Source organism: Anguilla rostrata, chromosome 6 (assembly GCF_018555375.3).
Source record: "Anguilla rostrata isolate EN2019 chromosome 6, ASM1855537v3, whole genome shotgun sequence".
Taxonomy (NCBI): Eukaryota; Metazoa; Chordata; class Actinopteri; order Anguilliformes; family Anguillidae; genus Anguilla; species Anguilla rostrata.
The window spans coordinates 4,538,920-4,554,580 of record NC_057938.1 but is presented as its reverse complement, the minus strand read 5'-3'; the positions used below and the strand labels follow the sequence as shown (position 1 = coordinate 4,554,580).

The 15,661-nt window shown below is 46.0% G+C and overlaps 1 protein-coding gene across 2 annotated transcripts in view; it reads left to right on the top strand.

Moving 5' to 3' along the window:
* pappa2 (pappalysin 2) overlaps positions 1-15,661 on the top strand; it is an 80,202-nt gene that overhangs the window by 45,358 nt on the left and 19,183 nt on the right. For both annotated transcript variants that reach the window (XM_064341662.1, XM_064341661.1), the window contains 10 exons: positions 982-1,067; positions 4,295-4,491; positions 5,607-5,726; positions 5,987-6,122; positions 6,554-6,728; positions 8,327-8,489; positions 9,372-9,549; positions 12,826-13,039; positions 13,476-13,644; positions 14,956-15,088. In XM_064341662.1, the coding sequence (XP_064197732.1) occupies positions 982-1,067; positions 4,295-4,491; positions 5,607-5,726; positions 5,987-6,122; positions 6,554-6,728; positions 8,327-8,489; positions 9,372-9,549; positions 12,826-13,039; positions 13,476-13,644; positions 14,956-15,088 (1,571 nt within the window). The remainder of the gene's footprint in view (positions 1-981; positions 1,068-4,294; positions 4,492-5,606; positions 5,727-5,986; positions 6,123-6,553; positions 6,729-8,326; positions 8,490-9,371; positions 9,550-12,825; positions 13,040-13,475; positions 13,645-14,955; positions 15,089-15,661) is intronic.

Sequence of the window (15,661 nt, the reverse complement as noted above, 5' to 3'; positions counted from 1 at the left end):
TCACACCCTAAAAAAAAACTGTTCCTATCCTAAGCACACAGAGACATATTGGCATGGCTTTACCCTGACTGGCAGCCTTCGTTGTGCTCTGGGTAGGCAGCTGTTTTTGCTTTGTGAATACGTACGTCAGAAGTTTGTCACGGCTGCTTGCACCAAGCTACATGATACACCACTTTAAGACATACACTTTCCCATGGAGCCATAATGCCTAATGAACGGTGCCTGAGCATTTACCCCAACCATCTCACTTTCTCTAGATGCAAATTATATCCATTTGTATTTTTTTCTTTCCTTAGCATCGCTTGGTTTGTGAAAAGAGCGAACTATGCGTGCGTACGTAATGAGCGTAGCTATCAGCGTTTTTAATTGCTACAAGAAAGGAAAGAACAGAACATGCTAGAACGCCAGAACAAAACATACTAATTGCAATGGCTTAAAATTCTGTCCTAAAGCATTTTCATTAGTCTTTTGGCGTTCAAGTTTTTTTTTTTTTTTTTTTTTTTTTTAACGGATCTCTATCGGTAAAGGCATTGAAAACTGCCTGGACCTAACAGTAGAATTTAGAGGGGCGAACAAATGTCCTCACGCCAGATCAACTTTGATTATCCGTGCTAACGGCTCAGGGACTAGCTCTTGGGTAATGGAAATTTGGAGTTAATTGAAAAAGGCACTTCCTGTGTAGCTCACAGGTAATTGCGATGAAAAATTAATTACTGTGCTCCGTAGGAATGCTTACCGCGGGGTTACAATTAAACAAATGTGTCAGTGTCGTTTGTGAACTGGCGGAGATCTCTTTAGTTCGTCGACTGAAAAGCCTTTGATGGTTCTCATGCTAAGGAACTCCGCGTTGTTGAAATGCACAGCGAGTTTAAATGAACTGAGGTCATTTGATTGATTAGTCGGTCGCTTGGTAATTTGCCTGGCGTGTGGGTTGTGAGAGCGTGAGACTTCCTGGCTTGATCCCTGGCCCTGTCCAATCAGGAAAGAGGAGTGTGATGACAGGAATCTGCTGGACGGTGACGGCTGTACGAAGAAGTGCCTCATGGAGCCAGGGTTCAACTGTGAAGGTGAGTCCAAATAAAAAATTTAAAAAATAAACACCACAACTTTTTGGGTGAAATCAAATCCCAGGCTTCACCTTCTTCTACTTTTTCCCCCCGTCATTTTCCTCATCATTTCTAGCTGAAGTCTGGTGTAAGCTTTTTTTTTTTTAAAAATAAAAAATAAAAAGTAGACATACACCACTGTCAAATTGTTAATAAAAGTTTAGGTGAAATGTATTTACATTTTTTTCCCCCAGACAGGTTTCTCTGGGCGGGAGCTTCTGCTAAAGTGATTGTAATGTAATATAAAAAACAGCATGGCAGGGGAATTACATTGTGTCATTGGACCTTAATGAATCACAAGGATAGCTGGAAAAACAGGATTCTGAGAAAGAACAGCAGTCTCAAATATGTTAGTGCACATATTCAGAGGTGGCTGCTGTCGTAAAAAAAAAACACTCTATGAAGTTGTTTAGGGCTGCATAACCATCCCTGGGCTGCACAATTAAAGGTTATTTTTTGCAACGTGTTTTAATGGTACAGTATTGTCATTATGTGGTTCAAACAACCCCCCCTGCCCCCCCCCCCCCTCCACCACCAAGTCCCCCCCCCTCCCCCATCTTCATCGCACCCTGAATATTCACCCCCAAACCTTTTTTGTTTAGAGCCGTCTCTGTGCATTTAATCATGGTATACCCGTTTGTAACCAGCAATGGTTTACTTTTTCCAGAACCAGCATTTCATAAGGTTAAGCTGCAACTTCTTTTTATTTCCTGATGAGGTGATGTCAGCTACAGATAGGCTATTCCAAGTCTTCATTTCCAGTAAAAAAAAAAAAAAAAAAAAAAAAACCTGCAAAGGCTTTAACCGAATTTCGTATTCGTGTTTCTGTTTTTCATTTTCATCATGTCACAGTTACTGTATTTGGAAGGCTAAACGTTGGGCTCTCTTGCGCTGTGGGGATTAGAGCGTAACCTCACATTCCCACTGCACCCATCCTGCCCATCAATCTCTCCAGCGCCTCCTACAAAAACCGCTGGCTCCCAGCTCTCCTGGTTTTTTTTTTGGTTGCTCTTCGGTGTTTCCCTCCCGTCTCCAGACTTAACGTAAGACATAAACACAGCTGCGTGCGTGTGTGTGTGAACGGCCGGCTAATTAACGAGGCCTGACGATTTACTTCCTCGACTTCTCACACACTTCGTTTGTTGGGCTTAATTGATTTTATTTATTTATTTTTTTTTTTGATTGGCTCATCGCACCGGTAAAGCTGATCCCGCTCGGAAACCATGGTGATAGATTGAGCCTCGTTAGTGTTAATTAGCCGGAGGGCAGTTGGGCAGGGCGCCACAGAAAAACACTTTGTGACCACATTTAGCGCTCCCGTTGAACAGCGTGTTGTGGTTTATTGGGGGGGTGGGGGGGGGGTGGGAATTCAGGGCAGTGTTTCCCCAAAGAGAAATGGGACACTTTCAATAGAGAGACTGTCCGGTTTTAATTATAATGCTCTGGGAAATTGACTTTGGAGATGTTTCAAGAGCGTGGTGTGGAGGGCGGGAATATTGTCTCTGTTAGGTTGGTGGTGGGGTAACAGTGAGTTAACTTATGCAATTGGGACTGATTTACTGAGATCTTAGGCACACGCGAAAACCTTTTAGCACACAAAACTAATAACACAACCGATGATTGGTGCAAAAAAAACACTGTGTTATTGGTTTTGTGTGTGCTAGAAGGTTTTGCATGTTCTGTAGGTCTTAATAAATCAGGCCAATAGTTGCTAAACCTGAAACATTCTGCTGCTGAATTTTCAGTTGACCCCTTGAAGAGTAGGTTTTTTTTTTCAACATTATCACTATTCTAGAACTTCGCTGCTTTCAGTTACCAGTAGTGATCGTTACACCAGCATTAGAGTGTTCATTTTAGAAAATTCTAACCACACATTTGTGACCTTACACATTAAGGGCCTAAGTGCCGTTTCTGGTTTAAAACACTCACGTACGGTGATGTGTTGGTGCTTTTGGAATATGTCCCTGGCCTCCCTGATAAATCAAATCCGGCCTTCCTGCTGTCTCCATGAGCTCCAAGAGTCGAGAAGACCTTATGACATTATTCCAGCAAGGGTGAATTGATAATCATTCCCCATGCAGTACATCAATTTGTGATGTCAGTACTGTTAAGCGTCAACTTTGCATGACTTACTGCTGAACAGTGGTATTTTGTGGCCAACGAATAAACCACTGAACCTGGACGATTACACTGATAGAGATTCTGCATGCACACAAGTGTGATGTGCGTTTTCACATAATTATTTTTAACCTCTACTCCAATGGTATGTTTTAAGAACACTTTTTAATGTCTCATTTCACAGAACTGAAATGTACTTTTTTAATGTTTGATTGGATGGTTTATTTAAATGCACCTGCCATAGCAGCTATACTCTGTCAGAACCTGTAACAAATTAGACTAGTTAGACATCAGCTTCACACATCAGAAGGGGGTGTATTCAGAAATGTCTAATGTGTTTAATGAGTGTAGCTTCTGTTTATTGAAAGGAAAGTTTGTACAGCGTGAACAAAATCAGTAGTTGCGGATGGGTACTATGTTCTAATTGCTTCCATGGTTTCTTGTTGGATGTCTTGCCTTGGTTGAACTTTGCCTGTTGGACACCTCCTTTCAAAATAATCGGTTTTTACTTTGCGGTGGTCTGTGATGTCCCACTGTTGGGCATGCTCTCTAAAGTTATTCACTCATTATATCTAATGAACATGAGCCTCGCTTCCTGTTTTTCACATTTGATCTTCTTTTCTTTGTATCACTTTTGATTTTCAGTGTTGTTAAAGCCTGCCTCTTGCACAGCAATGTCTAAATTTCAGGGCTTTCCATCAAATTATTATAAATGATCAAAAATTAGAGCTCTGAAATCTTGGGCCTTGAAGAGTACGTTTTTTTTTAGAATGTTTTTATTTTTCTAAATTCTAAGTCAGTGTTCTAGAATTCCATTACTTTCAATTACCAGTAGTGATTGTGACACCAGCAGTGTCGAACATTCTAACCACATGTTTGTGATCTCGCACCATAAATGGTTACCACGGTTGTTTGCCAGGCCCAACGGCAGGCCAATCACGAGGGTGTCACTTATGGCCGCACTGTGAAGAGGCGCCCAGGTTTCTCAGCCTGCTCTTGTCCTGCTGGTGTGCGTCTCGGTGTCGAGCCCCGAGCCCTGAGAACGACAGAGTGTGCGCTGCCCCCTGCAGGACAGCCCAGCCTGTGCTACGTGTTCGACGGCGACGGCGTGTGCGAGGAGTTCGAGCGCGGCTCCAGCGTGCGGGACTGCGGCTTCTTCACCCCCCCGGGCTTCAGCGACCAGTGGGCCTCCAACGCCTCGGCCTCGCACCAGGACAGGAGCCGCTGTCCGGCCGCCGCGGTCATCGGGGAGCCCTCTCTCGCGCAGGTAACGCACACCTGAGCCCCTGGGGGGGGGGGGGCCTCGCTCATTCCGGCTGAGCTAACACATCGCTAACCAGCCGTCTCTCAGACGCACATTTTTAACTGCCCTGAACAGAGAGAGCTGAGGAAGATCTCATCAGAGCACTCAAAGCTGAATGAGGTAAAGAGGGGAAAGAGATCAGTGGACGAATTAATTCTCCAAGAAGAGGACGGAAGAACACTTCCCCAAATCGCGTCCACGATCGTTTTTATGTGTCAATTCCACCGAAGGATTATAAAAATTTCAGAATTTGAAAAAATAAAATAAAATAAATGAAATACACTTACAGGAAAACTCCAGCAACACTGTTCACTCCCCCCCTGTTAATCTGCAATAAATTTACCGGCCTTCTTTTGGCTTTAGGTGCAGTAGTGATTGATCATCCAAACATTTGGGGTGACATCACAGTTTCCTTTTGGCATTCCACTCGTCTTTCGACAAGTTGCCTTTTTATTTTCGGAACAGCGTGGTAAAGGGGTGCATCCAGAGGGTAAATTTTAATACAGTAATGAAAATTTTTTATGATACAATGATTTAGACTATTACTATTCCAGTTCTCTCACCAAGCGGTGAAGCTACTGTGTCCAGAGCAAGTCATCTTGCTGTGAGGATGGCACTACTCTTCCACTATTTACATGTACGAGGGTCAAAAATTCAATGTTGGTATTTTTATATGCTTTTTATATGACTCTCATTAATTACTAAATGATTAAATTGTCATTGATCAAGTGGACACACTGTAATGCTGTTGTATTCCCTTAATCCATGGGAAAAGGTAAGAAACGCATTAGAATATTTCATATAAAATAGTACTGACAGTAGTAAATCGATAGATTGGCGACCTGTCCACCAGGGTGTATTCCTGTCTCTTGCCCAGTACATGCTGGACAGGCTCCAATGCCCCCCGCCTCCCCCCCACCCCAACCCCCACCCCAACCCCCACCCTCACCCTGATCAGGATGAGCCTCTCAATGCATGCTGGGACAGGCTCCAGCACCCCCTGTGACCCTGACCAGAATGATATAGACGGTTGGATGGATGGAGTGGAGTAATGGCTTTGTTTGGTCGTCTTTTTGAAGGTGTGCAGGTCGCAGTACATGGACATGAATGATGGGCTGTCGCGCTACGCTTGGTATCCATGCACTGCTCAGTCCCACGGTTACAGTCACTATGACCAGGAGCACTCCGTGTGGCTGAAGGTTTGTTATTATTATTATTATTATTATTATTATTATTATTAGAGGTAGGAGCAGTGTACCTTACCAGGACTGAAATATGAAATAAAATTTAAGAGGATAGATACTATAGAGTTAATGTAAAAAAGGGTAATTATGAGGAAATCCATTGGTTTACTGGTCAGCCACATAAGTTGTTATTATAGAAGCTGAATTGGAGATTAGGCTTTAATGGAGTTCTAGCAGTTTTGAAATAACGCAGATCGTCTATCGGCTGTGTGCAGGTGGAGTTCAGCCGACCCGGAGTGGCAGCATCGGTGATCGTCTACCTGTCCTCAGACGGGTCCTGGCTAGGGGAGCAGTGCCGGAGGGAGGTCACCGTCCAGCTCAGCGACACCGCTGGCAGGAACCATTCTCTGGGTACGAGGCCCCCCCTCGCCCCCAAAACCGTCCTCTCCGTCTGGAGCCCTGCGGGGCGAAATGATCACTGATCGTTCACGGAGCTGCCTTGGGAAACAATAAATAAATAAATAAATAAATAAATAAATGGATTATCTTCTGCTGCCATATCTTTAATTTCAGTCAAGTTGAAGTAAACAAGATGTACAACAAGATGTGCACATATATTGTTATCGCATAATTTACTCTTAATCAACAGGCACCGTACACACATACAAGCACACTCACAGCCGCACACCTCCACACACCCACACACACACACACACACTCGTTTCCTTACCTCATCTCATTTTGTGTGTTCATGTGATGGACAGCTCACAGGCTTTGGCCTGTAGTTATTCGGGTGTAGTTAGTTCTGCACTCTGACTCGGTCTTTGTGTGTCCGCCTCCAGGCTCCCACGAGCTGTCGTGCCAGCGCAACCCCCTGGTGGTGAACGTGACGCATAACCTCAGCCTGCCCTTCTTCCTGACGGCCGCCGTGCTCCTCAACTTCTCGTCCCCCCTGGTGGCGGTGACGGGCGTTGCGCTCCGCACGTCCTGTCACTTCAGCGCCTTCGCCCTGACCGGGTGCGCTGAGGGTGGGGTCTTACAGGACTACCACACGCTCTTACACACACACCACACACACACACACACACACACACACTGCCACACGCTCTTACACACACACACACACACACACACACAGCCACACACTCTTACACAGACATATACACACTGCCACACACTCTTACACACACTTCCACACGCTCTTACACGCACTGCTACACACACACGCACACTACCGCACATTCTTATACACACTGACGCTTGCATGCACAAACTGCTACACGAGCACAGACACTACCACAGACACACAGAAAGACTGCTAGATAAACTCACACACACCCACACTCTCTCTTTCTCACACTCAGACACACAAACACTGACGCATACCCTATTGCACACATGCATATACATACATTCTTACATCGGCTACTGCATGCACACACACGCGCGCGCACACACTTTTGAAACCAACAGTCACTTTCACTAGTAAAACCACTCGCACACTACATTATTTCAGTTTTAATACTGCACACCTAGTGACACATAATCACACTCAGTCTGACAGCATACTGCCGCTTGCATGATTCAAAGGCACGATATCCATTGCAACACAACACCCATATTATAACCTCATAATAAAAAATTCATTTTTAACAACTGCTGCATTATCATCGGAATATGAATTTTCACTTTAAATCAACTCTGAGAAATGAATTTCTTTCACAGTATACTTCAACAACCTCATTTAAACCCTGTTAGAATTTAATTAACACTCCCATGGCTCTGCTCTAGCATAGCCCTTTAAGATCACAGGCTGAGCTTGCTGTCATCACGTTCAGCTGGGTTTTGTTTTTTTTGGGGGGGGGGGGGGTTTTGCACAGTTGGAAAAAAAAGAAGAAGCCGCACGGCATTATGAAATGTAAGCAGGGCGGGGTGGGAGCCCGTAAACGTGCGATGCAGGCATTCGCTTCAGCGCCTGTTCTTCGCCGAGCCGCGCGGTCACGCGGTCACGCGATCACATGACCACGCGGAGCGGAGCGAGGCCCCCGTTTCCCTGGCGCGCGCCGGGCCCCGTTTGGTATCGCGCCTGCGAGTGTGTAATACCAAACCAGAAGCAGGGGAACTGCCGCGGGGCCGGGGGGGATTCTGACTCCCACCCAGCAGTTCCCCGAAACGACTTGAGTGGAAAACCTGCCGCGGAAAAGCCAGAGCGGTCCAGGGCAGTCAGGCGCACTCCCCCTCTGTCTGTCTGATGCCCTCTCTCTCTATCCCTCTCTCTCTGTCTGTCTATCCCTTTCTCTATCCCTCTCTTTCTGTCTCTCTCTCTCCCTCTCTCTGTCTCTGTCTATATATCCCTCTCTTTCTCTGTGTCTGTCTTTCTATCCCTCTCTCTATCCCTCCTTTTCTCTCTCTATCCCTATCTCACTCTGTTTGTCTGTCTATCCCTTTCTCTCTCTGTCTCTCTATCCCTCTCTCTCTGTATCGCTCTCTATCTCTATCCCTCTCTTTCTCTCTCTCTTCTGTCTCTCTCTCTCTTTCTTTTCCCCTCTCTCGCTCTCTCTCCCTCTCTCTGTCCTCCCTGCTCTCTCTCTCTCTCTCTCTCTCTCTCTCTGCAGGTGTGTGCGCAGGCCGTGCAGCGTGGACGCCTGCAGCCCGCCGCAGCTGGAGCACGGGGCGGTCACCTGCGACTCGGGGCCCGGGGCCCCCCACTGCTCCGTGCTCTGTCACCAAGGTTACGCCCTCAGCGTTCTGAGTGGCAGGAGCCTGCCTCCCAAACAGGTGCTGGCAGAGAAGCGCGTCTGCGTCACGCGTAATCCATCCCCCGACCGCTTCGCCGTAAGCTCATTTATAATTTTAAGGTGAAAACGAAGAGCAGCTGAACTTCGTGACTCTCCAGAAGCACGGCTTTGGGAGCGCTGCCTTAAGTATTACAAATGTGTTCGTTCAAACAACTCAGCTAATCCCTGTAAATCTATGGTACTGGTGTCAGGCCGTACACAATGGAAAACTCAGGATTGTTAACCTTGAACAATCTTTTATGGTTCTATGCATATCAGTTACTACATACTTGGGCCAGAAGAACCTAGAAGGCTACATCATATTCCCTACCAATCCTCCCTGGAAGTCTTGAATGCGGCTTAGTGTCCGCTATTTAATATCTCTAGGTTTTGTACTGTTGTCAGGTATTTGCCCGAAACTACACGCAGTGGATGTCAGATCTAATAATGTGAGATTTGACTGTCAATTTCGCTTACTCAAAACATTTCCCTCGCCTCAGCACGGTCATCCAAGGACAAAGACAATTGCACTGGAATATTTTTAACTGGGCCTTTACTGGATTCATTTCAAATTTCAAACGAACCACTTTGAACTTTTACCTGCACAGTAGTGCTCTAATTTCCCTCTATTTGGTCATAAATTAAATAAAAACTTTTGACAGTGATTTGATTTGGGAAGTAATTTGAAAAGTTAAAAAAGTTATTTTGTGTGTGCTGTGCGCTATACGGAATCCAGAAAACTTCTGCTTCATGTTGTAAAGCCAGAGCAGCTCGTGATTCCGTAGCTCAGCAGTTCTGTGCTGATGTCACAAATGGACACGTGCTGATGTCACAATCAGAGACAGCCATTCTGACCCTGCTGTTTCTCTCTCGCTCCCTTCAGAAGAAGGCTGAGCTGGAGTGTGTGCACGGGGCATGGGACAGGGTCCTGACCTGCCATCCCATCGACTGCGGCTTCCCGGACCAGTCCCACATCTACTTCGCCTCCTTCTCCTGCCCCGATGGCACCACGTTCGGAAAGAAGTGCTCCTTCACCTGCAGGACCCCTGCCAAACTACAGGGTGAGCGGGCATTTCCTCCACAGAAGGACGGTATACTGCAATGTATTGAAAGGAAATATATTAGGAAGATATGACAACATTTCTCAATGCATGGGAAACGTATTGCCTCAGAAATTGAAGTATATATTTTAAAAATCTTTGGTGTGAAAATTATTCATCGTGACATTTTCCAGGAAGTCAACATTTTTACAATATATTGCGATATATAGTTTATTCCATTTATGTAAGGGTTCATTTTACCCAGTCGGTGTAATTATTTCTTTAGTCTGCTGCTTCCAAATTCAGACCATTTTCAGACCACATTTCTAGTCCTGAAACGGCCTTCTTTTTTGGGATGAGCAGTTGGCTGGGTGCATTCTGCATGCGGAGGTATTTTCTGCTGGGTTTAAATTGAGTAGCTACTTGTCTCCGTGCCCGCCCCCATCAGGTCAGTGCCCTCTGTCTTCAGCAGCTCAGTCTGCAGACCCCTGAGGCAAGTCAGCTTGTTTCTGCTCCTCCAAAGGTGAACAGGCCCCCTGAAAAACAGTGTTTCCGCTGATGGGGAGACATCTCAGATGAAATATTAATGGGCCGTAACAGCACTAAAAGGGTAGCCACCAAAGAAGAGCATGGAGTTAGGAAAGAGGACTAAGGCTAAAGAGGTTCAGCTGAGCTGAGGTTCAGTCACGTGATCTCCTAGGTGTCTGTGTTTGCAGTGCTGCTATTAATGTACATTTCCACAGAAGGTTCCTGGTCCGAATCCTAAACACATCACCAACGCCTGGCACGACATGTGTTATTGAGAAAGAAAAAAACAAACAAAAAAAAAAAACACCAGGCTTTTTTAAAATCAAAGAAAACAAACAAGCGCGCGGCCGACCGCGATGCTTCGTCGCTAAGCGGGTTCCAGAGACCGAGGAGGCCAGGCCTGGCGCTGGAGGGCGGGCCGAGGTGGCGGTTTGCGAGGGCGTGTAGTCGGGGCCGGCGGGCGCCGCGGCTCCCTGGCGGTGGTTTGCGGGGTCGCGCCAGCGGGGCGGGGGCGACCCGCTCCCCCCCCCGCAGACAGGAAGACCCCACGGGAGGCGGTGGCTTGCAGGCGGAGAGGAGGAGAAAACGCGAGCGACCGATTTGACACTGGGCTAGGCCTTTGTTGGGCGCTGAGAACGAACGTGCTGACGTGTGGTCGGCACACCGGAGACGCAAACAAGACCAGCTGGTCTTTCAGAGGGCCTCACAGGGATGGATTAGAGTTGTTTTTTTTTTCACATGAATAATTAACTATTTTAGACAACAGTGATAGTCTAAAATGGAGCACCAAGTTTGGTTGGTTGGTCCACCCATATGGTGGCTGTGGGCTACACACAATATTTAGTTCTCAAGGTCGATACTCAGAATTTACTGCAGCTGTCTTCGATTTCCGTATGTTAGGCTTTCAAAAGGATCCCTATTAAATGTTCTAAAAATTAATTAATTGTTATTTTTTGGAAGTGGCAAGTGGCTAGCGCCGCTAGCTCAAAGCAGCAGCCAATCGCGTCGTTCGAAAACGAGTTACCGTGGCGACGCGGCCTCGTACACTCCGCGCCGCGCAGGTTCACCGGAGTTCCTGTGAACCGGCAAACAGCAGTCGTGCGCTGGCCAGGACTTCCTCCCCCCGCGAGCTAGTGGGGTTCCCGAAAAAGGTCTCCGGCTTTCCCCCGAAGGCCCGGATTTGGCTCGCTGTCCCGCATAGCGAACCTCCCATGAATCCAGGACTGCTCTTCAGTATTCCATTACTTTCTTTTCCTTTTTTTTTTCCCCCCTCCTCCGTTCTTCTCTCGTTATTACCTCATCAAGTGGATCCCACTCTGTACAGGAGCATTAGTTGCACTGCCACTGTCATTTTCATCTCATTCTGTCTCATTTTGTCTCACGTCAAACTGCTTATTTGATTTTACTGTGTGTTCTGTAGTTTCTTAGATTGTAGACCCCTTAAAACAGGGCAGGAGATCTACCATCCTGCAGGTTTTCACTCCAACCCTAACAAAGTGCACATCAGTCAACAGTTTGAGATCTCCTTGAGCTACTGTTCAGCTGAATCGGGTGTGCTAAATTAGGGTTCAAATGAAAACTTACAGGTAGATCTTCAGGACCAGGGTTGGGCAGCTCTGCCTTAAGGCCTGCATATGTATCATAAGCTTGCATTATAAGTTTTGTGGCATGAGGCATGTTCAAGTCCCCCATCAGTCGCCAAGGCTATGAAGAATTAGCACTGCTAATAAAATGTTAGAAGTGTGATTGGTTTCCTGTTCTTCACATCTCTTCATTATTCTTTCAAGTTGCAATTACATTTTAACTTGAAGTGATCTTACATGATAATTTATTACTGCCAACAAGAACAAACTAACAAATCATTGTTGCCTTCATTTCAGTTGGTTTTTGAAGTGCAGCTTGAAGTATGGGTGAAAAAAGTCATCGTAAATTTGGCAAAGAATTTGGCAAGGTGCCCAAATAAAACAGCTCATGTACAGCAACGTTTTTAATTGCACAATCCTTTTAAGATTACACGAGCGTTCGAAACCCTTTGCTGTCTGAAGCCCTGTGTATGAGTCATTATATTTTATAGAGCATTAAAATTTGTACACAACTTTCAGAAATGTTATAATTAGATGTATAAATCACTACCATGATTCCAATAAAAAAGTACCTTACAACCTGTAGCCCGTGGCAACCGTCCAGTATATAAACACATATGTTTAAGTGTATGTTCCCCAACCCTTTTAAAAACTCTCAGCTCTCAGTCATTAACTGGCTGTTAACACACAATAGTGGCCTGGTCATGAAAGAGAATGTGACCATACAAGGATTAGGCACAAACAGACATAAATTAAATTGCCCTGTTTCTCATGAGTTATGCCATCAAGGCCTTACATTACTGAATTATTTGAGGACGGCGCTTTTAAATCATACACCTGGCAGTGCCTTTTGGGTTAAAATGGATTCCTAAGCCTGCTGCTATACTCACCTCCACCTGCTGTCTCCGAGCTTTGGGATCATTTGGCTCGACGCACTCTGTGACCGTCATGCGTACTTAAAGAAACGACTACCACCTTGCCGCGAAGCCCCATATGGTCTCTCTCAATCAGACGATGTCACAAACACCTGCGCTGTGTCAGCAAAAAAAAACTACGCATTCCTGACGACGGTGAGCCGAACACGTGCACGTCTGCTGGGGGTTAAACGGTTGCGTGTGAGGCCGCGTTAATGGGGGTGTGTTGGGGGGGGATCGCGTGTTAATGCGGGTCTTTTGCGTCGTCGCAGGAGTGAGGAACTGGTTGGCGTGCCTGGAGGACGGCATGTGGTCCTTCCCCGAGGCCTACTGTAAGATCGAGTGCCCGGAGCCGCCCGCCGTGCCCAACGCCAAGCTGCTGGTGCCGCAGTGCGAGGGACGCGGGCACGACGTGGGCACCGTCTGCCGGTACAAATGCAAGCCGGGCTACTACGTGACCGGCAGCCTTAGCAAAAAACCAAAGAAGTGAGTTCTTTTTTTTTTTTTTTTAACGCTACCAGGGATGCGATGCTATTCTTGTTTATTACAACCTTTGATGTGTTTATACACTTTTCATTTTGCTGGGATATGGAAAAACATTTCCATGTCCAACACGTATGCTCAACTCAAATTATGTAACGCACAGAGCTTTTTGCTGATTGATTCTAATAGTCTCTGATTGATTTCTGTATCTATAAACCCACACCAAAATATGGCATCATTTTTTAAGCTCAGAAAAAATGAATGAATAAACGAATAAATACACAAATAAATACGTTTGATCAGATACCTCATCCTTGCTTCAGTATAATATTTATATCAACATCTCCTGTGATGATAACTTTTAAAAGCTGAATGATGCCACTGTGGATTCGGTGGAGAACCGTATCACGGTTTCTGAGGAGATGTACTGCGCACACAGGAAGTTCCTGAAGGTGGAGTGCCTGGAGGGGGGTCAGTGGGAAGAGGGGGGCTGTGAGTCCGTGTCCTGCCCCTCCCCCCCGGCCATGTTCGAGGGCATGTACACCTGCACCAAAGGCCTGGAGTTCGACAGCCTCTGCACCCTTCACTGTCCTGACCTCGCCGAGAAGGTGAGACTGGAATCGTTGTGACGACCATTCTTTAGCCAGTGTTCTAATGTCTCTGCCGAGGGGAGCCAATCAGAATGCTAACACTCCCTCAAAAGCCAACTGTCATACCACCCCTGTCACAGGTAATGACATTGAGCATGTACGCAATTGGCGGCTGTCAGTGCATCCAGGAAGCTGAGGAAATACCTTTCATGTAGATTCTCATATTTAATGTGTTTCGTGGTGGCTCGTAGTACAAAGCCAAGCTGATTTTGTTGATGAAAGTCAGCAAATGGAAAAAAAAAGGAGTGGAAAATAGCAGATGTTGATTTGAACGGTTCAAGTTAAATGGTATTACTTGGGGAACCGGAGAAGGATGCTGACATTTTTGTCAGTGTGAAACACAGCAGAGCTTTGGGGCTCCCTCATCAACATTTCATTCTCTTAAACGTGTGAAAAATGGCATCAGCCTGTACCTGTCTGCCTCGAGAGAGAGGAATGGTGGGAGGAAAAGATGACACAACCTTTTCTATCGCACAGTGCCAGTGGAGGTTACATTATGCCTTTTGTAACAGCTGAGGAATGTTGGGGTCCATTCAAACAATCTACGTCTAGAAGTTACCGGCTTTACTTTACCAAACTTAATTTGTGGCTAGGAGTTAGCCTCGCCCGATTATAAAAACACAAGTAAATAAAGGCCTCTGATTTCTGTCACACTTCTGTCCTTTACTTCACAAAGACGTGCTATTTATGTTTTTTGGGAACTAGTCATTCAGCAAGGCAACTCGATTGAAGTTGATCTTCATGTGCAGGAGAACATCACAGACAAGAGCACAAGACTGGTATCCCACTGTGACACATTAATCTTTCAAAACCTGCGTAGCAGCTGTTTGCTTCGTACGGTACATGACCTGTGACTGTGCGTTCTGTCACAGTATATATATGATGCAGATAAAGTCCTGGTCTCCGATTGCTGTTGCCAGTTTAACGATCAGCTCAAAACTAAATCTAAAAAAAAACTAAAACTAAAACTGATCAGCTCAAAACTAAAAGTTCTAGTGCAGGGGTGTCACACTCCTGAAGGGACACACTGTGGTTTCCATCAGCAGCCAGGTTAGACTTTGGAAACGAGGCGCGCGGTTTCTCTAGCCGACCACATAATCGCTGAAACGCACCGAAGGACCAGCACAGCCTGCAGGCGTCTGGGGCGGGAGTCTGTAAGGAGCCCGTTCTAGAACCTTCCGCACACCCAGAGACAGAGCTGACCTTGTGCTAACCGTGCTCTGAAAAAAAATGAGAACCGAGATAGTTTCCCTCCTCCTCCTCCAACAGCAGACCATCCGCTGCTCCAAAGACGGCTCCTGGACGGAGGAGTTTGAGATGTGCAGGAGGCTCCAGGGGTCGTGCCCGCCTCCCCCCGACCTCAATCTGGTGGAGTACACCTGTGACGAGGGACTCGCCGTGGGTGAGTGTGCATACCTGACCTTAGTGAAAATCCTTCACGCTGGCCGGCATTAAGACCTCTTCCAAATCTTCCAGCTTTTGAGTTTTTTTGTTTTGTTTGTTTTCCAATTCCTTACAAGAAACTGAGACAGAGTTAGTAAATCATAAATACTGTGTCCTCATAGATTTTGATAAAATAAGTAGGACATGGCGCAATAATATGTCAAGGGGGGGTATGTTTTATCTCAAGCGTTGGTTAATAAATTCCTGTGGGGCAATGCACTGAGGTGATTTTTCTCATTTACTGTACCTCTGCAATGTCTGTGATTGCTTCACCCTTCCTTCTGAAAAAAAAAAATAAAAATAAATAAAAACTTTATGGTAGAAGTATGCAGGCTCACTCCTTGTCATTTCATTTTTCAAATCCTTTGTTTGCAAATTGCTCTTTTTTTTTTACGGTGTTGTCCAGAGTCGATTAGAGTAAAGCTTCTATTCATTTCCAAGGAAAGTGAGCCTCGCCCCGGGGAAATGCAGTATGGCAGAAGCAGGTAGCAGGTGCTGGAAGACTTTCTAGGCTTGGCTGCCAGTGTTGCTT